The sequence below is a fragment of the Salvelinus fontinalis genome, chromosome 1, assembly GCF_029448725.1.
Source record: "Salvelinus fontinalis isolate EN_2023a chromosome 1, ASM2944872v1, whole genome shotgun sequence".
Taxonomy (NCBI): Eukaryota; Metazoa; Chordata; class Actinopteri; order Salmoniformes; family Salmonidae; genus Salvelinus; species Salvelinus fontinalis.
Window position 1 is genome coordinate 51,520,610 of NC_074665.1, and position 25,423 is coordinate 51,546,032.

The 25,423-nt window shown below is 44.0% G+C and overlaps 1 protein-coding gene and 1 pseudogene across 2 annotated transcripts in view; one reads left to right on the forward strand and one right to left on the reverse strand.

Moving 5' to 3' along the window:
* Nucleotides 1–11,516: 11,516 nt before the first annotated feature.
* LOC129858530 (phosphatidylcholine:ceramide cholinephosphotransferase 1-like) lies at nucleotides 11,517–16,621 on the reverse strand (annotated as a pseudogene).
* Nucleotides 16,622–21,461: 4,840 nt separating this feature from the next.
* Nucleotides 21,462–25,423, forward strand: part of LOC129857372 (phosphatidylinositol 3,4,5-trisphosphate 3-phosphatase and dual-specificity protein phosphatase PTEN-like) — a 40,679-nt gene continuing 36,717 nt past the window's right edge. Inside the window, exon 1 of one of the 2 annotated variants that reach the window (XM_055925573.1) lies at nucleotides 21,462–22,500. In XM_055925573.1, the coding sequence (XP_055781548.1) occupies nucleotides 22,422–22,500 (79 nt within the window). In that variant the 5' untranslated portion in view covers nucleotides 21,462–22,421. The remainder of the gene's footprint in view (nucleotides 22,501–25,423) is intronic. The other variant, XM_055925563.1, reaches the window with a different exon arrangement.

Genomic DNA, 25,423 nt, shown 5'->3' on the forward strand with positions numbered 1-25,423 from the left:
GCTGCAAATAAACCACAACTAAAGGACACCAATAAAAGAAGAGACTTGCTTGGGTCAAGAAACAAGAGCCATTGACATTAGACCGGTGGAAATTTGTCCATTGGTCTGATGAGCCCAAATTTGAGATTTTTGGTTCCAACCGCCCTGTCTTTGTGAGGCGCAGATTAGGTGAACGGATAATCTCTGCATGTGTGGTTCCCACCATGAAGCATGGAGGAGAAGGTGTGATGGTGTGGGGGTGATTTGCTGGTGACACTGTCAGTGATTTATTTACAATTCAAGGCACACTTAACCAGCATGGCTACCACTGCATTCTGCAGCGATACACCATCCCATCTGGTTTGCGCTTAGTGGGACTATCATTTGTTTTTCAACAAGACAATGACCCAACACACCTCCAGGCTGTGTACGGACTATTTGATCAATAAGGAGAGTGATGGAGTGCTGCATCAGATGACATGTCTTCCACAATCACCCAACCTCGACCCATTTGAGATGGTTTGAGATTAATTGGACCGCAGAGTGAACGAAAAGCAGCCAACAAGAGCTCAGCATATGTGGGAACTCCTTCAAGACTGATGGAAAAGCATTCCAGGTGAAGCTGTTTGACAGAATGCCAAGAGTGTGCAAAGCTGTCATCAAGGCAAAAGGTGGCTACTTTGAGGAATCTCAGATGTAAAATGCATTTTGTTTTAACACTTTTTTGGTTACTATATGATTCCAAATGTGTTATTTCAACGTTTTGATGTCTTCACTATTATTATACAATGTAGAAAATAATAAAAATAAAGAAAAACCCTTGAATGAGCAGGTGTGTCCAAACTTTTGACTGGTACTGTACATATTTTTTATTTGGGGAAAAGTGCAATATCTATATTTGGTTGTGCATCAGACGTTTTTCTCTTGTCAGTCAATAACCAGGTTTCCATCCAACCTTTTTATGCAAGTAAAGTAGGCCCTACCTGTAGGATAAAAAAGATAATGACAGGTCTGATGGAAACATAATTATTTTTCAGTAAACTTAACAAATGTCATAAAACAAAATATGCTACACAACGTGGGATCTTTTTTTGTGGGTGAAATTAATTATGCCAGAAATGTTGGCGGAAACGCTTCTATGTGCAAATATTCATTAAATAACCATATCAAAGTGAACTTGGAGTCAAGCGATGACATGTTGTGTGGTCCTCTCACTACGACTTGTTGCGTGTTGTGCCGAAAAGCACCCCCCTGACAGAATTCTCCCACCCGCTCTTCGCTTGAACGGTCACGGACTCAATTCTTCATTGCTGCGACTTGCTTGAACGCGAACGCACTCAATTCTCCATTGCTGCGACTTGCTTGCTAGTTGAGATTTCTGATCACGTTAGGCTGCGTTTCATTTAATTTTTTTATGTCATTTAGATCGCGGGCGAAGCACTAATAATGTCTGCAGTTTTCGGTTTGGCTATTTGTTTCAAGTGTATTAGTCTATAAAAAAATCTCTTTACCAAAATTCGCCATCTCTCCCATGTCTTATTCGTAGTTGTTCTGAAATGTTTATTGCTTGCCTACATTTTACTCCCTCCTCTACATATATTAATTATTATTTTTGGTTGCCTATCCTGACGTGAAGTTTGTTCCATTGAAGTATTTGACTCTGATGTGTGCCACAGAAAGTATTTGACTCTAGCCACAAAATTAGCGATATTGGAAGGGGGGTAGGTTTTCAGCAAGGCCATTTTCTTGCAGGCCGAAATCCCCCCCCAGCCCATCGTGCTTTTCCCTCTTATTGCTTTTCCTACATTGTTTTTACACATTTCTGTTTTCGTTTTTAAGAATGTAGGTACAGTAGGAGTAATAAAATAATAATAACAATAATACATCAAAAATGTGTACTCTGGGTGAAAAATTCAGTTCAAATATATAAGTCAACATGAGTGCATATCCATAATCACAGTAAACTGTTATAATAATAGAAAAAATAAGAAAAAAAGGAATAAATGTATAATAATATAGTGAACAAAACTATGACTGAATGTGCCTCCATGAAGAATCCCCTCCCCAATAGGTCATTTCGCCCTCAGTAGGACACCCCCAGCACCTCCACTATCCCAATCAACCTCCCCCACACCTCCACCACAAAACACAATAATGATAATAATAATAATAGAAATCAAAATATATACCAAGATATATATACACATACACACACATGTACAGTACTGACACATAAACATATTCACAGGACACTCACTTTTACTCTTATCTCTTTTCCTACATCGGATATGCAGGTGACATTTCCACCTGGATGACAGCACCTAATCAGCAAGACGGAGATTCTCTTCATCCGAGGGAATGCCTGCCCATGCTCAGATGTTAGATAATCCCAGATGATCACATCATTTACATTCCAGCCCTTGTCAGCTGCAGATTTGACTACTTCAACTCATACCCTGCTGGAATCCCTGCATTCTCAGATTCCCCTCTGTTATTAATCTCTATATTGTAATCAATAAAGTGTTTCAAAATGCTGTACTTTAACATATATGTTCAGATCATTCCTGAGAGAGAAGGGGTGTAATATCTCCAGATGGGCGTGTGGTACCCTTCCTCACCCATGCCATCAATATGTTACTTCTTGTGGGGTCTTTGCCTTGAAAGTAAGTATGAGAGTATATGTAATGTACAATTAACCTACATAAAGTATATTGACTAAAAGGCAAAACAGAACTGTCAAATTATATTATAGCTGTGTCATTGTATACTTGCGATTTAGAATCTTAATGGGATAGGAGTCCTGCTAGCTGGACAACTTTTGGTGAAACTAGAGGGCGCGCAATTCAAATAAATATTCACTTACTTTTTGAAAATCTTCATCTGATTTGTCATCCAGCTATAACATGTAGTGTCATTTTGTTAGATAAAATCCTTCTTTATATCCCGAAAAGTCTGTTTAGTTGGCGCCATCGATTTAAGTAATCCACTCGTTCAACATGCAGACAAAGGAATCCGAAAATCTACCCCTAAACTTTGTTTCAACAAGTCAAAATAAGTTTCTATATACTCCTCAGATACCCTAAAATGTAATCAAACTATGATATTTCTTATGGAAAGAAGTATGTTCAATAGGAAACCGATTTCAGCAGGCACAAACACGAATTTCCAAGACTGTGTCCTTCTGCTAAAAATGATATTTCTTATTTTTGAAGTTACAAGCCTGAAACCTTGAACATAGACTGCTGGCACCCTGTGGAAGCCATATGAATTGCATCCAGGGAGCTAATTTTCAATATGACCTTTCTCTTGCCTTTCTAAGAGGATGGTCTCTCTCTCAAAAAAAAAAATCTGGTTGGTTTTTCTTTGCATTTTCTCCGACCATATGTATTGTGTTATATTCTCCTACATTATTTTAAAATGTATACAAACCTCAAAGATACAGTAGCCCTGCGCGCTGTGGCACACTCGTTATATAACAAAACATGTTTTGAAAGAAAACCATCAGTAGTGTTGAAAATGTGATGGAAACCCATTTAACTTGTATTTTATTTGTCGGTTTCATGGGAATTTAATCGCAAAAGGTATTTTTATGTGCACCACGTCATCGAGCACAGCATTTTTATCGGCAACATGTCAATGTGATGGAAACACATCTCTGGTGAGAAATGCTTATTGTTTTTATGCAGATTTACAATATTTGCATTAACATCTGTCGCCAATTGGATGGAAACCAAGCTACTGACAGTCACTCAATTAGATTGGTAAATTAGTCTAGCGGCCAGCTATCTAATAATGGTTGAATTATTGACCTGCCCCCTATTGATCATCAGATATCATATTAAAAACTGCCTAACATTTGTCTCCATCCTCTGTTTTTTTTATTGCAGGAAATTGGCTGTAGAACTGCTCATTGTTTTCTCCTCTCCATGGAAAAAGGAGTAGAATTGCATGAAATTAGTTATAATTGCTAAATCTTATTTCCGCCCCATGGCAAAATGTTTAGAATATGTAAAGGTTTTCTTCCAGGGGTGAAGGAGAGGACCAAAGTGCAGCGTGGCTAGTGTTAAACATGTTTCATTAAGAACAAGTGAAACACTACAAACAACATACAAAATAACAAATGTGCAAAACCGATACAGACCTATCTGGTGCAGAACACAAACACAGAGACAGGTAACAAACACCCACAAAATCCCAACACAAAACAAGCCTCCTATATATGAGTCTCAATCAGAGACAACGACTACCATCTGTCTCTGATTGAGAACCCACACTAGGCTGACATAGAAACAGACAAACTAGACACACAACATAGAATTCCCACCCAGCTCACGTCCTGACCAACTAAACACACACAAACAACAGAAAACAGGTCAGGAACGTGACAGAATAGCAGCAAACCTGCTGTGAAACTTCAACATTTTCTCTACACGCCCTGGTAAAATGTGTAGAATTGCAGGAATTTAACTCTTAAATGTTTTCTCTTCACTGTCAAGAGGGGCCACCAAAATGTTTTGCTCGCAAGGTGTGTGTAGCCCACCTTGCGAGGGGGGGGGGGGGGGTCACTAAAGTAGCCCCATGGAAGTTTTGACCCACAAATGACGCCTTCTTTCCAGTCATCCATGAATAGTTTTCTCTCTCCATTAGCACTCCAAGAACATGGTCCCAGTCTAAGTTTGGTATTACGGCTTGAGAATGCACCACTACTTGGAATAGAATGTATTTGTGAACTCCTCCATCAGAGTGCTGTTTGCCTTGGCAGCATCTTGATGAAAGGAAGGGCAGATCTGACAGCACAGTATAATGGCTTCATCTAGCCTCTTTTTAGTATTGGTTTATTATGGCCATGTTAGTATCAGACAGTTTTAGGGTCATGTTATGTAATTGAACTAACTAGTAGTTAGTTTGACACCTGTTGATCATGTTGTAATTGTAGCATTGTGTAACAGAGCAATTTTAAGTAATCTTTGTATCATTCAAGATGATTTGCAACTATGTGTGTACACAGCATAGATTTTGAGATGGTAAACATTGTGTATGAATCCAACACATTCTTCAATTACCATATACAGTATATGTGTAGAATTACTGTATATTTTTTGTAGATGACTTGACAACAGTGGACAGTAGAGGGGCAGATTGAAGGACAAACTGGCCCATTCTGCCAGAAAATACACAATGTCTTTAAGGACAGTTTCTCTTAATATTGCAGGTCTTGCAGCTTATACATGCAGAGGATTCATAAATAGAGCACACAGAAATGCATGAATGTACAAGCCTTCATTCTAAAAGAGATTCACACTCTCCAACACTCCCAAAAACCATGGTCACTCTAGCCTGAGTGAGCCGAGGACCCAGCACTTGAGATAAATATAATCTGCTGCTATTTTCATTCAGCGAATTACACTTTAGAGTTATCCAGCTTTTCACAGACCATTAGAACTACACTGGAGGTTATGCAAACCAATTGATTTCACTCTGATGGGCATATACATCATACGGTCAGGGTTATTTTATCATCACCCCAAAAAAACAGGGTTGCTCAGCAATAAGGTCTAAATCTCATCCCCTATCAAATCCATACCATCTGTTCTTAAGACCACACCCATTATTAATAGGAATGTACACAATCAGTAAAGAGGAAAGCCCATAGGTTGTGAAAGTACTGCATGTTGAAAAGTTACCTGAATATTTGTGTTATAGCACCACCTTCAGTGCATTGCAACATTTTCACCCACTGTCTGTTATGCCCCAATCTTTGTCCAGATGGGACATAAGACCACAACAATCTTCTTCTACTGGGGTCTGTCTTCGGCCACAGCTTCCAATAATGGACAGAGGACACTGTTAAAATACTGAATAGCAAACTGTTTTATTTGATAACCTCCCAGATACAGTCCTCTTGTATGCCTCTCTTGTATGATTGTATGTATGGGGTTCAGAGATGAGATTCCAAAATCATGTTAAACACTATTATTGCACACAGAGTGAGTCCATGCAATTTATGTGACTTGTTAAGCACATTGTTACTCCTGAACGTATTTACACTTGCCATAACAAAGTTGAATACTTAATTAACTAAAAATGAAATCAGGATTTATAAAAACACAATTCCACTTTTACATTGTGGGGTATTGTGTGTAGTAGGCCAGTGACACAAAATCTCAATTGAATCCTTTTTAAATTCAGGCTGTAACACAATATTTGGGAAAAAATCTAAGGTTGTGAATACTTTCTGAAGGCACTGTAGATGGCTTTAGATTGGTTTACATCAATATATACATAGAGATATATCATCCTGGGGAGGCAGGTAGCCTTGTGGTTGGAGCGTTGGGCCAGTAACCGAAAGGTTGATAGATCAAATTCCGGAGCAGACAAGGTCAAAATCTGTCGTTCTGCCCCTGAACAAGGCAGTTAACCCACTGTTCCGAAGTCGTCATTGTATATAAGAATGTGTTCTTAACTGACTTGCCTAGTTAAATAAAGGAAAAATATATATATCTGATTTTCACAATCATATTCCTAAACTTACCTGACAATGCTTAAGCTGTCAATGAGAGACCAGCACTTTGTCTAATGTCACATGGGTACATGCTAAACTCATTAATGTTGATGTACTTTTAATATAGTCATAAACAGATGGTCTTATACCCCTTCAACTAAGGTGTCACAAACTTTGTTTAGAAGACAACAAACACCGCTGCCTCAAGCTAACAGGGAAAATTAAAATTGAGTTCAAGACATTCATTATTAGAACAAATAGCATAGGCAGGTAGATAAGAGACAATAAATAATCCCAATACGTTTATTTTTATCAGTAAGACATTCTGATAGTATCGCTTACAAATATTTGTATGTGGGCTGCACAACTCCAGTCCTTGAGGTTTTCATCATTCTGTCAAAGTTAGCAAGTAATCTAGACCTTTGATACAAGGTGATTAGCAAGCCAATGAGCTTTAAAGTGCTAATGACATGTTACAAAGGATTGAAAACTTTCTGGGACCACGGTTATGCACCACAGTCTTGCGGGGACATGGTTGTAATAGGATTGGAACATGATTAGAACACAGTCAAGACTTGCTAAGGATGAGGAAATTATTAGGACATTACCAAACAACTTAACAGTCCTTTGTTAATTGATATAACAGCACTTACCAGCTGTGTAAAAAATAATTACATATAAAAACATAAATAAATAAACAGGACATTTCACTCATCTCACAGTTTTTTGTTTTGGGGAGACCAATTATCACATAAGTGTAACGGCTTTCTTCCTGGGATGAAGGAGAGGACCAAAATGCAGCGCAGTTAGTGTTCATCATGTTTAATTAAACAATAAACAAAGAACATTAACAAATAACAAAATAACAAACGTGAAAGCTGAGACAGTCCTATCTGGTGCAGAACACAAACCAAGAGACAGGAAATAACCACCCACAATCCCCAACACATAACAAGCCACCTATATATGATTCTCAATCAGGGACAACGATTGACAGCTGTCTCTGATTGAGAACCATATTAGGCTGAACACAGAAACAGACGAACTAGACACACAACATAGAATACCCACCCCAACTCACGCCCTGACCAACTAAACACATACAAAACAACAGAAAACAGGTCAGGAACGTGACAGAACCCCCCCTCAAGGTGCGAACTCCGGGCGCACCCCTAAAACTCAAGGGGAGGGTCTGGGTGGGCATCTGTCCGCGGTGGCGGCTCTGGCGGTGGACGAGGACACCACTCCACCACTGTCTTTGTCCCCCTCCTTAGCGTCCTTTGAGTGGCGACCCTCGCCCCCGACCATGGTCCAGGAACCTTCACCAAGGCCCCTCCTAAATAGAGGAGACAACTCAGGACCGAGAGGTAGCTCAGGACCGAGAGGTAGCTCAGGACAGAGAAATCGCTCCGGACAGAGAGGTAGCTTAGGACTAATGGCAGCTCCGGACTGAGTGGCAGCTCATGACTGAGTGGCAGCTCATGACTGTAGGGCAGCTCATGACTGAGTGGCAGCTCATGACTGTAGGGCAGCTCATGACTGTAGGGCAGCTCATGACTGGAGGGCAGCTCATGACTGGAGGGCAGCTCATGACTGTAGGGCAGCTCATGAATGGAGGGCAGCTCATGACTGGAGGGCAGCTCATGACTGGAGGGCAGCTCATGACTGGAGGGCAGCTCATGACTGGAGGGCAGCTCATGACTGTCTGGCGGCTCATGACTGTCTGGCGGCTCTGGCGGCTCCTGACTGGCTGGCGGCTCTGGCGGCTCCTGACTGACGGACGGCTCTAGCGGCTCCTGACTGACGGACGGCTCTAATAGCTCGGGACAGACGGACGGCTCTAATAGCTCGTGGCAGACGGACGGCTCAGACGGCGCTGGGCAGACGGACGGCTCAGACGGCGCTGGGCAGACGGACGGCTCAGACGGCGCTGGGCAGACGGACGGCTCAGACGGCGCTGGGCAGACGGACGGCTCAGACGGCGCTGGGCAGACGGACGGCTCAGACGGCGCTGGGCAGACGGACGGCTCAGACGGCGCTGGGCAGACGGACGGCTCAGACGGCGCTGGGCAGACGGACGGCTCAGACGGCGCTGGGCAGACGGACGGCTCAGACGGCGCTGGGCAGACGGACGGCTCAGACGGCGCTGGGCAGACGGACGGCTCAGACGGCGCTGGGCAGACGGACGGCTCAGACGGCGCTGGGCAGACGGACGGCTCAGACGGCGCTGGGCAGACGGACGGCTCAGACGGCGCTGGGCAGACGGACGGCTCAGACGGCGCTGGGCAGACGGACGGCTCAGACGGCGCTGGGCAGACGGACGGCTCAGACGGCGCTGGGCAGACGGACGGCTCAGACGGCGCTGGGCAGACGGACGGCTCAGACGGCGCTGGGCAGACGGACGGCTCAGACGGCGCTGGGCAGACGGACGGCTCAGACGGCGATGGGCAGACGGACGGCTCAGACGGCGCTGGGCAGACGGACGGCTCAGACGGCGCTGGGCAGACGGACGGCTCAGACGGCGATGGGCAGACGGACGGCTCAGACGGCGATGGGCAGACGGACGGCTCAGACGGCGATGGGCAGACGGACGGCTCAGACGGCGATGGGCAGACGGACGGCTCAGACGGCGCTGGGCAGACGGACGGCTCAGGCGGCGTTGGGCAGACGAGCAGTGCAGGCGGCGTTGGGCAGACGGCCGACTCTGACCTGCTGAGGCGCACAGTAGGCCTGGTGCGTGGTGCAGGAACTGGTGGTACCGGACTGGAGACACGCATCTCAAGGCTAGTGCAGGGAGCAGGAACAGGACACACTGAGTTCTCAATGCGCACTATAGGCCTGGTGCGTGGTACCGGAACTGGAGGTACCGGGCTGAGGGCACGCATCTCAGGGCGAGTGCGGGGAGCAGGAACAGGGCTCTGGAGACGCACTGGAAGCCTGGTGCGTGGTGTATGCACTGGTGGTACTGGGCTGGGGCAGGAAGGTGGCGCCGGATATACCGGACCGTGCAGGCGTACTGGCTCCCTTGAGCACTGAGCCTGCCCAACCTTACCTGGTTGCATGCTTCCCGTAGCCCGTCCAGTGCGGGGAGGTGGAATAACCCGCACTGGGCTGTGTTGGCGAACCGGGGACACCATGCGTAAGGCTGGTGCCATGTACACCGGCCCGAGGAGACGTACTGGAGGCCAGATATGTAGAGCCGGCTTCATGGCACTTGGCTCAATGCTCAATCTAGCCCGCCCAGTGCGGGGAGGTGGAATAACCCGCGCCGGGCTATGCCCCCGTACAGGAGACACCGTGCGCTCTTCCGCATAACACGGTGTCTGCCCGTACTCCCGCTCTCCACGGTAAGCATGGGAAGTGGGCGCAGGTTTCCTACCTGCCCTCGCCACACTACCCTTTAGCCTCCCCCCAAGAAATATTTGGGATTTCCTCTCGGGTTTCTGTGCTAGCCGCATACTTTCACAACTCCGGTTCCTCTCTCCGGATGCCTCTGCTCTCCTAACTGCTTCCAGCTGTTCCCATGGGAGGCGATCCCTTCCAGCCAGGATCTCCTCCCATGTGTAGCAACCCTTGCCGTCCAAAACGTCCTCCCATGTCCATTTCTCCTTTCTCTGCTCCTGCTGTCGCTGCTGTCGCTGCCCATAGCCACGCTGCTTGGTCCTTTGTTGGTGGGTGGTTCAGTAACGGCTTTCTTCCTGGGATGAAGGAGAGGACCAAAATGCAGCGCAGTTAGTGTTCATCATGTTTAATTAAACAATAAACAATGAACATTAACAAATAACAAAATAACAAACATGAAAGCCGAGACAGTCCTATCTGGTGCAGACCACAAACACAGAGACAGGAAACAACCACCCACAATCCCCAACACATAACAAGCCACCTATATATGATTCTCAATCAGGGACAACGATTGACAGCTGTCTCTGATTGAGAACCATATTAGGCTGAACACAGAAACAGACAAACTAGACACACAACATAGAATACCCACCCCAACTCACGCCCTGACCAACTAAACCAGGGGTGTCAAACTCATTCCACGGAGGGCCTTGTGTCTGCAGGTTTTTGGTCTTTCCTTTCAATAAAGCCCTAGACAACCAGGTGTGGGGAGTTCCTAACTAATTAGTGATGTTAATTCATCAATCAAGTACAAGGGTGGAGCGAAAACCCGCAGACACTCGGCCCTCCATGGAATGAGTTTGACACCTGTGAACTAAACACATACAAAACAACAGAAAACAGGTCAGGAACGTGACAATAAGACTGGCATTATTATTCTTACATTCATGCGAACAAGATTTGAACGATCATTAGGAACCGCCTCAAGCCACCTTGTGGACTTCCATCTAAAGAAGGCACTGGAAAAATTCTGAATTCCACAGATTCTTTGGCTTTTAGTGTTCCATCTTGAAGAAGGTAAAAATCTAAAAATATTTTTTGGGCCATCATTCCTTTTGAAAAATACAGTTGTTGAAATAGTTAGAAAAGTCCCCAAGAAATTGCATTGTTGCCAAGTTTTAGTTTACAAAAAAGTAATTTGTTAAAAAATAAATAATGATTTTCATCTAAAACTCTCCAAGATAGCGTATGGCATTGTGGTTATCAAATAAAACATTTCAGCGACATGATTTGCACTTGGTAGACCTTATTGGACCAGAATTGCAAAAGGTCTAAACTACTTCTTACAGCCATGGTCAAAGCGAACAAAATAATTCCCCTATATTATTGAAAAATTAGCCAGATCTGCTGCAGACAAAGCAGCAATTACAAAGTGTCTCAAGAAAAAAATTGATTTTCAAATTACTGCTCTGCATTTTCAAAAACCTTTTCCAAAAGAAAATGATTTAGAAAGCTAAAGTAAGACTAGGGTCACAACCCTAGCCAGTTGGACTGGGATTTGACTGATATGAGTCCTACAGGTGAAGGGAACAGCACTAGCTTGGTGACACGATGCGACGCCATCTTTTCTTTCAGAAGATCACAACTTCAAGAAATCTTGTGCTCTCTTCCACCCGTCACTTGACCTGGGTCACAGGGTGTCCAGTCTGCTGTACTTCACACCCCGGCTCCAAGAAGGCGATCGCCACGATGACCAAGGCAGCTGATAATTCCGAAGGACAATGCCCTTGACGTTCTCCTCAAAGTACTGAAACAGTCAATACCGCCAGACTCTGGAGAACAGGTTGCTCTGAGATGTCTCTTTCAGCGCCTGAATGACAACCAAACAGAAAATATACAAATTTAACTTCACAGAATAAATTAGATCTACATCACATTTTAAAAAAAATATACACTGCTTAAAAAAATAAAGGGAACTTTTAAACAACACAATGTAACTCCAAGTCAATCACACTTCTGTGAAATCAAACTGTCCAGTTAGGAAGCAACACTGATTGACAATAAATTTCACATGCTGTTGTGCAAATGGAATAGACAAAAGGTGGAAATTAAAGGCAATTAGCAAGACACCCTCAATAAAGGAGTGATTATGCAGGTGGTGACCACAGACCACTTCTCAGTTCCTATGCTTCCTGGCTGATGTTTTGGTCACTTTTGAATGCTGGCGGTGCTCTCACTCTAGTGGTAGCATGAGACGGAGTCTACAACCCACAAGTGGCTCAGGTAGTGCAGCTCATCCAGGATGGCACATCAATGCGAGCTGTGGCAAGAAGGTTTGCTGTGTCTGTCAGTGTAGTGTCCAGAGCATGGAGGCGCTACCAGGAGACAGGCCAGTACATCAGGAGACGTGGAGGAGGCCGTAGGAGGACAACAACCCAGCAGCAGGACCGCTACCTCCGCCTTTGAGCAGGAGGAGCAATGCCAGAGCCCTGCAAAATGACCACCAGCAGGCCACAAATGTGCATTTGTCTGCTCAAACGGTCAGAAACAGACTCCATGAGGGTGGTATGAGGGCCCGAGAGTAGGCCACCACCACATCCACAGTATAGTGGTCATGGGCCAGCAGGATGCAGAAGATGCCCACTGCACTCAGAGTCCAGCAAAACCAGTGGTACCACCAAAACCTCTTAGAGGAGGTTGAGACAGCGAAGGGTTAATGTAACATATTATGGCTTGGATTTCGAAGGAAACAAACCGTTGGAGAGAATTGGAAGTGCACCCCTGGAACAGGCAGAGTGGTGATGTACAGTACGTTGTGCCACACCTGTACAGGTAGAGGGTGCTCACAATGAAGAACCGATGGATGATTATTGATCTGGAAACAGAAATACAGTGTAGGAGTGTGAACACTTAAACAAAATTGGGATCCTTAACTTTAACAAAATTCCCTAGCAGAAAAACTGTTTTTCCCCCACAAAATGTAAATCACAGTGCAGCTAATGATGCAAGTCTTTTCAGTCTTAGGTCTGTTGTATGTAGAATATCCTAGCCTATTCATTGATGATAGGCCCTGCTTTACTGAAGTTGCAATACATTGCAAGCCAAGAAATTGTTAAACACAGCATACCATTGCGAAATACAGCGTTTGATTGCCGATGATAGGCCTAGTGCACGGTTCTGCGTCTGCCTGGTGGCCGAACTGCCTATACTCTACGCTCCCTCTACCTCAGTCCCTCGCTATGAAAGATGCAGGTGATTGTATGCTCAGAAGTACGGGAACTAATCAGCCTCCTCCGTTCCAAAAATACTGAATCCTAGGAGTCAATTCCTAGCGGAAGATGTGCTTTCTTTCTACTAAATGCCTTGGTAAGTCCTGGTATTTAACAAACCTTAAAGTACTTTTTTAGGAGAAAGCAGGCAGATCGAGATTATTTGATTGACAGTTCTGCTCGGCTAGTTATGGACGTTAGTTTCGCTTCAGAAGCACCATTACTTTACAGATAAGTAAAATGCAAGTTCAGTGGTGCTTAGAATCTCCAGGGAAGGTTTTGTGTCGGCATTTAAAAAGTCGTAGTGTCCCTTAGACAAACAAACATGCCATTGCAGAGGCTCTTTCAAGGGTATCTAAAGTGGTAGATATAACTTCATTGCCAGGCCCATTGTGAATAGACTTGGAATTATGTTTTTTTTGTCATTGTTTTAATGGAAAACCAACCCCAAAAATGTCTGTTTAAACATTAAGCAAAACTGTAAATTTGTCACATCCATAATACAGGGTATTGGTTAGTTAACTTTGGCCACATTCCAGAACATCTATATTGTTTGCAGATATTGCATTGCATCAACCAATGGTTGCATGCCACGTCATCGACTACACAGTCGAGCATCAGATTGCTATATCATATGATGTGATTAGCTGATATGTTAAACACATATCCAGGCATTGTGAGATCTGGCAGACGTTTGTAATGCAGTCAGCCTGGAATGCTGCCATTGGATATCCCAGAAAAAGTAGTTCAAGGTACAAAGTTTAAGGTTACAATTCAAACAGGTAACATTGCTCCACGGTCTCTCTAACAGTACGCTCTCATTGTGTCTCACCTGTACTTGAGCAGGCACAGCCCTACCAGCAGCATGCCATTGATCTCACAGTAAGAGAAGGCCCACTCCACCCGGTCAAAAAGGTCAAAGAACTTAACGGGCAGTGGTGGGGTGTGCTCCTTGGCCGGCACCCTCTCAAGAAAGTGCCCTTCTCGGTGATGGTAGGCCTATAATTTCCACACAAAAAATTTGCTATTTTTTTTCTTCACATTTTTGGTCATTGTTGTTCGGAACCCAGTGCCTGCAGGTTCTTGTTAAATTCTCATCACTGCTTCAGAATATTGACCAATGTTCAGTCATCAGCATTGGCGCGGTAAGGCGTTGGCGCATATCCAGATTAGAGACCAGAAAGAACGTGTTCAATTTTTCCTGGCAAAAACAGAGTATGCCTATGTTTATTATCCATAAAAAATGCAGTTTAGCAAACTACTACTGACTCATACTTGCCAGAACAATAGGCTACCTGGCAATTTGATTGATCATTTTCATATTTCAGATAGGCCTAATTTGGGTGGCTACTGGCTATATGTATAAAGATAAGCAGCTGTTAAATTGCACTGCCACATTTGCACAGCGATTGTGTTCGCATATTCGCGTGTGCATGTGCGTGGCGGGTGCAAGCTTTGTACCACTCCTTTATGGGGTTGCGGGTCACAAATGGAGTTAGGTTGGATATATATAGCATTTATTCCAGTTCAAAATATACTGAACAAAAATATAAAACGTAACATGCAATAATTTCAAAGATTTAACTGAGGTACAGTTCATATAGGGAAATCAGCTAATTGAAATAAATTCATTAGGCCCTAATCTATGGATTTCATATGACTGGGAATACAGGTATCTGTTGGTCACAGATACCTTAAAAAAAAGAAATGGGTGTGGATCAGAAAACCAGTCATTATCTGATGTGACCACAATTTGCCTCATGCAACGCAAAATCTCATTCTCATAGAGTTGATCTGGCTATTGATTGTGGCCTGTGGAATGTTATCCCACTCCTCTTCAATAACTGTGCGAAGCTGCTGGATATTGGCGGGAACTGGAACACGCTGTCGTACACTTCGATCCAGAGCATCCCTAACATGTTCAATGGATGACATGTCTTGTGAGTATGCAGGCCATGGAAGAACTGGGACACTTTCAGCTTTGTGTACAGAACTCTGTACAGATCCTTGCGACATGGGCCTGTGCATTATCATGCTGAAACATGAGGTGATGGCGGTGGATGAATGGCACGACAATGGGCTTCAGGACCTCGTCAAGGTGTCTCTGTGCATTCAAATTGCCATCAATAAAATGTCCATAGCTTATGCCTGCCCATACCATAACTCCACACCCACCATGGGGCACTCTATTCACAACATCCTCAAACCGCTGGACCACACAATGCCATACACGTGGTCTGCGGTTGTGAGGCCGGTTGGACGTACTGCCAAATTCTCTAAAACGACATTGGAGATTTAAAGTAGAGAAATAAACAGTCAAATTCTCTGGCAACAGCTCTGTGGCATTGTGTTCTGTGACAAAACTGCACATTTTAGAGTGGCATTTTATTGTCCCCAGCACAAGGTGTACCTGTGTAATGATAATGCTGTTTAATCAGCTTCTTGATATGCCACACCTGGATGAAATACAAATTTGTGCACAAAATTGAAGAGAAACAAGCTTTTTTAGTAGGGAACATTTCTGGGATCTTTTATTTAAGCTCATGAAACATGTAGCCAGCACTTTATATGCGTTGCATTTATTTGTTTGTTCAGCATATATTCTTATTACTGTAAAATCATATAATATAAAATACTGGCACCGAATTAATGCCAGGCTAAGAGTTACTTGGGCCCCCCGAGTGGTGCAGCGGTCTAAGGCACTGCATCTCAGTGATAGCTGCGTTACTACAGAGCCTGGTTCGATACCAGGCTTTGTCGCAGCCGGCCGCACCTGGGAGACCAATAAGGCAACGCACAATTGGCCCAGCGTCGTCCGGGTTAGAGGAGGGTTTGGCCGGCCGGGATGTCCTTGTCCCATTGCGCTCTAGTGACTCATGTGGAGAGCCGGGCGCATGTACGCTGACACGGTCACCAGTGTTTCCTTTGACACTTTGGTGCGCCTGCCTTCCGGATTAAGTGTGCATTGTGTCAAGATGCAGTACGGCTTGGCAGGGTTGTGTTTCGGAGGGCACATGGCTCTCGTCCTTCGCCTCTCCCGAGTCCGTACGAGAGTTGCAACGATGGACTGTAACTACCAATTGGATATGACGAAATTGGGGAGAAAAAGGGGTTTAAAAATATATATTAAATAAAATAATAGTTATTTGGCAACTTTAGTTGTGAATGATACAAACCTTAAAATGTCTTAGAAATCTTAACAAATATGGGCTGCATGATGAGACTAGGCCCAGTGGTCACCAACCGGTCTATCTTCAAGGCATTCCCAGTCAACGATAAAGGCATAAAGACTTGTTCTACTTTGTTTCCCCCGTGTTGCGAGGCTGGCGGTACATGTAGGTGCACTTGATTCAGAAGCCCTGTGCACCTGGTCGGCAAAGTTTTACCAATTTGAACCATTTCATTTGTCTGAAAAGAGGAACTCGGCCTACGCTGCGGACATGGAGATCTGTGGCTAAATCGAGTGCACCTACTGTGCTGGCCAATCAGATAAGCTCAAATCGCCATGCCTACCTACAGCTTCCATGACTCCGGCCACACCAAAATTTGACACTAGCCTACGTGACATTTCTTAACTTTTAAAACCATGAGCAGAGAGAGACTGTCAAAGAATACAGCAAAGAGCTGCTGTTTTTATGAGTGAGTTCATATTTAAGTTTAATTCAACAGTATTACAAAACGCGCTTCTCTCCACTTCCACTCGTGCTGCAGCTGCAATGAATGAGTAGCCAAAGTGTATTGAAAGCCTTGTGTTTTTATTATTATTAGGCGCAAGTCAAGTCTATTTTAATATCGAGGAGTATTTCACTTTCTCTAGTCATAGGAACAACATGAATATGTTGGTGTAGCACTTGTGAGGCACAGCTGAGCCTAAATTCAAATAATTAGCTTTTTTTATTTTACTGGACTGATGTTACCTGCATCTGATGGTCATGGTGCTTTCAAGACAACTGGGAACTCTGAAAAAACGAGGTCAAATCACGATGTCAGTGAACATCAGGTCGGAAAGTCAGAGTTTCAGAGCTGGGCGACAGTTCCCCTCCCCCAAAGAATCCAGTCGGATTTCGTTTTTTCCCCTGAGTTCCCAGTTGTCTTGAACTCACTGAAGTCGTAGATTTCCCGAGTTCCCAGTTGTTTTAAAGATGGCATTAGTCTCAACTGAGGGAGCGAGAGAGCAGCAGAGGGTCAGCCAATCACGGTCCCTGCTCTCTCCTTTCTTTCCTCCGGTGAGACTGACCAGAGAGAAAGGACACACTCTTCCAAACTACCTGCCCTCCAGGACACCTACATTTTAGAATAAGGCTGTCACGAAACAAAATGTGGAAAAAGTCAGGGGGTCTGAATACTTTCCGAATGAACTGTATGGGGTAATACAGGAAGGCACAATTTTATATTCCAATATTTACAAGTTCTGGGGACGGGGATTGGGGGGGAAAGTGTTTCAATTGTGCAGTATTTAGCAATCATAATAAGAGTAAGCAGTTGTGAAGTGTGTAGCATGAATGTACTGTACTGTGTGTGTGTGTGTGTGTGTGTGTGTGTGTGTGTGTGTGTGTGTGTGTGTGTGTGTGTGTGTGTGTGTGTGTGTGTGTGTGTGCGTGCGTGTGTGAGTGCATGTGTGCTAAGTTGGTTTTTCCAGTGCAGGTGGTCAGACCAGTTCAAGTGTTCAGCAGTCTGATGACTTTTAGATAAAATCTGTATCTGAGTCTGCTGGCATCAGACCTCATGCTCTGATACTGTCTGTCCGATGTTAAGGGAGTGAACAGCTCGTTGCTGGAGTGTGTGCAGTCCTTGATGATGCTGCAGGACTCCTCAGGCACTGTTTCAAGAAAATATCCTAGATGGGTGGGAAAACGTCCCCATTGATGTACTGGGCCATTTTCACCACCTACTGGAGGGCCTTGCCGCTGTGGATGGAGCAATTCCATCCACAGGAAAGGACCTGGGGTGTCATGCCAAATTTCTTGGGGTGAAGGGGATCCGGGGACCCCCCAGATCATTTTTATTTTTAAGTACTGAGAAGCTCAGTTCTGGTGACTTTTCAAAAGGACATTCTACTCCAAAATGAATTAAAATATAATTTTCACCTCCAGAAATGACCCCAAAATTGGTAAAATTATTTATACATATTGGACCATAAATATAGCCTATCCATAGGCTGGCCATGGTCCATATTGCCAGGTATGCTATTATCAATAAGCATTATAACCTGTAGCCCAACTGATGCATCACAGTTGCTATAAATAAACAGGGGTGAGGTTGCCTCTGTGAGGACAGACGCTGGGAAACGAGAAGCAAGTACAGGGAGTGAATGTTTAATAAATAACCGACATGAAACAAAACAAGGACAGCGTCTGGACAGGGGGAACAAAATCAACATTAATGCTGACACAGGGATGAAACTGAGGAATAGACAGATATAGGGGAGGCAATCAATAAGTGATGGAGTCCAGGTGAGTCCGATGAATCGCATAAATATGGTGACAGGTGTGCGTAACGATGGGCCGCCTGGCGCCCTCAAGAGCCAGAGAGGGGGAGTGAAGGCAGGCGTGACAGTACCCCTCCTCTAGGAGCACCACCCGACGTCCCAGCCCGACGAGCCGGCTGAGGCGTGGGAGCCCGACGAACCGGCTGAGGTGTGGGAGCCCGACGAGACGGCTGAGGTATGACTTGGGATGGGAGCCTGCCGAGCCAACCGAGGAAAGAAAACCTCTCCAGCCAGCTACGGCATGGAAGCCTGTCGAGCCAGCTGAGGCATCCCCGGTTCCTTCGGCAGAGGCACCCGGATCTTACGTCACCAACAAAAAACTCCCTGATTCTTCCAATATTGTGGTGTCAGCATTCTGTGAGGACAGACGCTGGGAGACGCGAAGCAAGTACAGGGAGTGAATATTGAATAAATAACTGACATGAAACAACAAGGACAGCGTCTGGACGTGGAACATAAACGACATTAATGCTGACACGGGGATGAAACTGAGGAATATACAGATACTGTATAGGGGAGGCAATCAATAAGTGATGGAGTCCAGACGAGTCCAATGAAGCACTGATGCACGTAACGATGGTGACAGGTGTGCGTAATGTTGGGCTGGAGCAGGAGCAGGTGTGACAGCCTATCTGCATTTACACTATTGTGTTAATCATTAGCTAGATTCCAAATGTAATATTTTAACTAGTTAGCATCCTATTGATGAAATATACAGTACCAGTCAAAAGTTTGGACTCACATACTCATTCAAGGGTTGTTCTTTATTCTTGCTATTTTCTACATTGTAGAATAATAGCAAAGACATCAAAACTATGAAATAACACATATAAAATCATGTAGTAACCAAAAAAAGTTTTAAACAAATCAAAATACATTTTAGATTATTCAAAGTAGCCACCCTTTGCCTTGATGACAGCTTTGCACACACTTGGCATTTTCTCAACCAGTTTCATGAGGTAGTCAACTGGAATGCATTTCAATTAACAGGTAAATCCAGGGTGGCCCTTAAGCTTAATCGCAACAGTAGAAGATAGACAAGCATAATCCACTGAGAAACCTTTGACTGGACATAATGTCAGTTTTTTTGGTACTGCAGGCCCAGTCTATAAGAAGAAGATTTCCAGTTAGCATTATAGGTGGATCGGTTTGTTTCATCTGCTATGTCCCAGGTAACTCCATTTAGATCTGCTAACTGTACCGTCAGTATTTTTTAGAACTTCCAACAGGGGAACTGCACATCAAAATGTATATATTATGTCCAGTCCAAGTGATAACTATAGCCCACCACAGCACATCCTCCAGCCCAGCTGTCAGCAATGATTGGGTTGCTTGTTGAAATCCTATATATTGTGTCACGCCCTGATCTGTTTCACCCGTCCTTGTGATTGTCTCCACCCCTCCAGGTGTCGCTTATTTTCCCCAGTGTATTTATCCATGTGTTTCCTGTCTCTCTGTGCCAGTTCGTCTTGTCTGTTTCAAGTCAATCAGCATGTTTTTCCTGTGCTCCTGCTTTTGCTATTCTCTCTTTTTCTAGTCCTCTCTGTTTTGACCCTTGCCTGTTTTCTGGACCCTGTACCCGCCTGCCTGACCAGTCTGCCTGCACTGACCTCGAGCCTACCTGAGTACCTCCTGGACTCTGACCTTTTGCCTGTCCACAACTATTCTCCCGCCTACCCCTTTTGGAACGAATAAATATCAAACACTCAAACCATCTGCCTCCTGTGTCTGCATCTGGGTCTGGCCCTGAGCCCTTATAACATGCAGTGCTGCAGGGTTTTGTTCACAAGCCGGAAGGATTTGGAATATGTGACGACCCTCCCACTCTGTCTGCCGAATTCTTTCTCTTTGATCTTGTTTTCCTTAATAGGATGTCGGTGGGCGGAGCTGGGAGGGTCGTCAGTGAAATGGGACACACCTGGGCTCGGGTGTGTCCCGGAATAATTACACCTTTTCCCCATTCATTGAGGAGACTCTCTCCATGCAGACACACTGTCAGGTTTTGGCAATTTTGTGTCCGTTTTGTTTGTCTGCGTTGGCACCTTTCAACACCCCTCATTATCACATCTAGTGTATGCAAGCAACCACTCACTTATACTACTGATTACTGACTACACACACCATTGTTAATTGTATTGAAGTTACTTCAGTTAATAAATATATTTTTGTTATTCCTTATCTCCCTTTTTGTTACGGAATTCGAGGCGGTTTGTGACAAATGTTCCACAATGGTTTTTGATTACCGGTGGTTGATCAGGATGGTTGATCAGCCACAGTTTCAGTTTTAAGGGTGTAACATCAAAATGCATCCACATTTGGGAAAGGATGATTTACAAGTTGCAACAGGGATAAAGCATCTAGCACAGAATCAGAGAAAATGCCAAATAGCCTTCTCTAAGCAGGCCCTTTTATCCTAACCTAAACTTTAGGCAGGGCGAGTTGGTCTAAGCCACAGGTGTCAAACTCATTCCACGGAGGGCCGAGTGTCTGCGGGTTTTCGCTCCTCCCTTGTACTTGATTGATGAATTAACATCACTAATTAGTTAGGAACTCCCCACACCTGGTTGTCTAGGGCTTTATTGAAAGGAAAAACCAAAAACCTGCAGACACTAGGCCCTCCGTGGAATGAGTTTGACACCCCTGGTCTAAGCCTTTGAATTGAGCAAATAATGTTTGCCGTTTTTGCATCTAGAAATACAACTGACAGACACCCCTACTTCCACACCCCACTCTAGTTACACACAAACAGATATCCCCCTGTCAATTCAAGGACTCAATTGGCCCACATGGATAAATGCAATAAGGTACACTAGAAGCGAAAAAATGACATGTTGGAAACTTTCATTATTACAAAAACACGTGATCACTTTGACAGAGGAGAGACTTGCATGTGCTCTGATGTGTCCTTCCGCTGCCAACAAAAGAACTAGCTAGCCGACTACAAAAAAACGTCAATCGGAAAAACGTACACTGTAAATCTTCAGCAATGAAACAGCTATTCTAAGAATTCACATGTATTTATTTGATAGAAACTTTTTTATTTCTAGATCTATATATTTGCGGCGGTGGGATATATATATTTTAAACCTCTACATATTTTTTTTCATCCGTTGGAAGCCATGATGGAAGCTTGAGAGAAACGCAAAAAGAAGATGCTTCCCTGGACATATGTCAAACGAGTCTGTGCAAATATTTGGTCTTTGTATAGCCATTATACATGCACGTTGGAGCCTGACACTTTTTCGCGTGTATTTTGGCAATCTATTGGTGAAGATGTTGATTCGCTAGGAGGTTTTTGGATTTTTTAAAAAGTGGGTAGCTATTGCAGCTCGCTAGATGGCTAGCTAAGTCTGAGTGGATACGGTAACTAATTACTGCTGGGCTTTCCAAAGGCCGGTAGTCTTCAAATTCGAGCGAGCGCCGGAGAGTTATCTCCTCGCTGGTCGGTCAATCACGGCGGCTTCGGTAGATCAAGAGATTCGGACTGCATTATACCTTACGTTTAGGCGGGAGGATAATTGTATGTATTTTTCAAGGGGGAGTTGCAAGACAAATTCCAATATTGGGAAAGTTTGGCCTGCGCGGAAGAGCAGAGCAAGGCCCGTCTCTATGATCCAGAGAAAAGGCCATTCTAGCTAGCTAACGCGTTAATCCTACTCACGACGACGACCACTGCTGGCTTGTCTCTGCGAGGAAGGAGCTGCAAAATCAAAAGAGCAAAGGGCGATCGAGAAGCAAAGCCATTGCCAACCGAAGCAAAAGCAACGGCAGCTAGCTAACTTTTCATAATTTGAAACCCACAGACTCCTGTCACTAGCCAGCAAGCTAGTTAGCTACAATGGCTGCGATAATAAAAGAAATGGTCAGCCGGAACAAAAGGAGATACCAGGAGGATGGGTTCGACTTGGACTTAACGTGTATCCTTTTCTTAAATAACTAACGTTATACAGTTTAGCATACAGGTAACTAGCTAACTAGCCACGTTAGTATACCTACTGTTGTCAATGGAATATCGTTGATTGCTAACTAACGTTAAGGTAGCTAACGTTAGCTGGCTAATGTTTGCTAATTTATTGATACGACAGAATAGAAAGCATGTTTGAAAGGTGGTGTGAAGCTGTCAAATGGCATGAGGTTAAGTTACTACACATATTTATAGGATTAATGTTCCCACATATCCATATCTCCATGTTACAGCACTTGTTTACACTAGACAGACGGACATAACTAGCTAAATTAGAAACGGAGGCCGCCTAGGCTAAATTAGCTATATCTAGTGTGCAAGATAAACTGGGAAGGAAGTGTATCTCCTCAACTGGAGGCACACGTAGTGTATGGATCTGTGCAACACTTACTGTAGCAGTTTTTTAAAATGTTATTTCTCGCACACATGAAAGATAAGGGGCATATCAGCGTCTTTCGAAAGATTTTTAGAAAGCGATGATTATTGATGCATCTAAACGTTAAAACAGTGTCGGAATTATAGTTCACATGGAGCCAACCGTGGGCGAATGCAACCGCTGAAAACCCTACATACAGAGAAGGGTTTAAGAGCTTGGTTCCGATTAGCAGCCAGTCAATATTACATAACTTTATTGGTTACAAATAGTCTATCTCTAGACATGACTACTTTGCCATTAGGTAGCTACTGTAGCTTGCTTAAGTAAAACGTGGCTTCTTATTTGACAGTGCAGGGAAGATGGTTGGCTGCGTTATTAATGTTTTCTTATCTAGCTATGACTAGCTATAACTAGTGAGCCTAGCTATTGATCAGCTAATCAATAACACAGAGGCTGCATTTACACAGGCAGCCCAATTTTGATATGTTGCCCAATTATGGGCAATGGGTCAGAATTTGACTAGTGTGTAAATGCAGCCTGACAGTTCTGGCACTATGGCCCAGAGGCCAATTTTATCATGGATTTAATTATTGGGCATGTTGGGAAGCAATCAATTGAATGTTTAAGACCGTGCAATGCACCTTTCAAATGTCCTGCTATCCGGATGAAAAGAAACAAAATATGGTGTCATGAATTGGTCAATCTTGCGCCATGTGCTGCTAGCGGTCAAACGTGATCTAAATTAGGGTAATGGTAATTTATCTGACATCCTTGGTTAAAAAATATTTGAAGAACACTAGCGAATTCCAAAAGGGCCTCAATGCAGTTCTTTATGCAAATGTTATAATTGAGAAGATTTTTAGGAAATTAACCCAACCCCCTCCAAAAGACACACCTACATATACAGGTTTTGGAGAGTTGTGGGGGCGTTAAGTGCCTTGCTCAAGGGCACAACGGTAGGCAATGGTATCTAGGATTTGATACTAGTAAACCTCCGGTTGCAAGCTCACTTCACAAAAGATTTTTCCAGTCGGACCCGGAATCCAATAGGCAACATCCCGGTTGCTGGCTCATCTCTCTAACCGCCACTAGCTACCTGCCGCCCCACATTCATGCTAATCATTTCTAGAGGTTAACTTCAGAACATGCGCATATATACTGTCAAGTGAAGTTTGTGATCTAGACCTATATCCATTTTGTTAACCCATAGGATGGTAGTCCCTTGCAGCACATCTCAAACCTGGCCCTGATATTGAAGACCAGTTCAAGCGAGTGCAATGAACGGGTGTGTGCTTGGAATCTGCTCGGTATGGTAAAATACCTTGGCAGAGGAAAATGCTGAAGCAACTACTGAAGACTGTCTTACAAGCTGACCTCAAAGGTCAAGTTGTGACATCTTCTACCTGGCTTTTTTAAAAATGTATATTTTAATGTGTTTTGACACTTGAGTGTATGTTGGAAATCAGAAGGGGAGACAGGCAAATGGGGGTGGGAAGAGTGGACACGGATTGAACCCTGGTCAAACGACTGAAGTATTGCATTCATTTCATAGTTTTCTCTGTTGACGTGGATAATATGCCCAATGTTTATTTGGAGAATTTTGTGCAATTTAATATTTGCAATGCAATGGTGATGCCTTTCAGAACAATTTACGCTGAACAAAAGTATAAACGCAACATGTGAAGTGTTAGATGTTTCATGAGCTGAAATAAAAGATCCCAGAAATGTTCCATATGCACAAAAGGCTTATTTCTCTAAAATGTTGTGCATAAATTTGTTTACATCTCTGTTAGTGAGCATTTCTCCTTTGCCAAGATAATCCACCCACCTGACAGGTGTGGCATATCAAGAAGCTAATTAAACAGCATGATCATTATATAGGTGCACCTTGTCCTGGGGACAATAAAAGGCCACTAAAATGTGCAGTTTTGTCATGCCACAGAAGTCTCAAGTTTTGAGGGAGTATGCAATTGCCATGCCGGCTGCAGGAATGTCCACCAGAGCTGTTGCCAGAGAACGTTAATTTCTCTACCGTAAGCCATCTCCGACATCGTTTTAGAGAATTTGTCGGTTTGTCCAACCGGTCTCACAACCACAGACCACGTGTATGGCGTGTATTTGCTGATATCAACGTTGTGATCTGGGATGTGGTCATGGTATGGGCAGGCATAAGCTACAGAATTGCATTTTATTGATGGCAAAATGAATGCACAGAGATACTGTGACGAGATCCTGAGGCCAATTGCCATGCCATTCATCTGCCGCCGTCACCTTATGTTTCAGCATTATAATGCATGGCTCTGTCGCAAGGATCTGTACAGAATTCCTGGAAGCTGAAAATGTCCCAGCTCTTCCATGGCCTGCATATTTACCAGACATGTCACCCATTGAGCAAGTTTGGGATGCTCTGGATAAACATGTACAACAACGTGTTCCTGTTTCCACCAATATCCATCAACTTCGCACAGTCATCGAAGAGGAGTGGGACAACATTCCACCA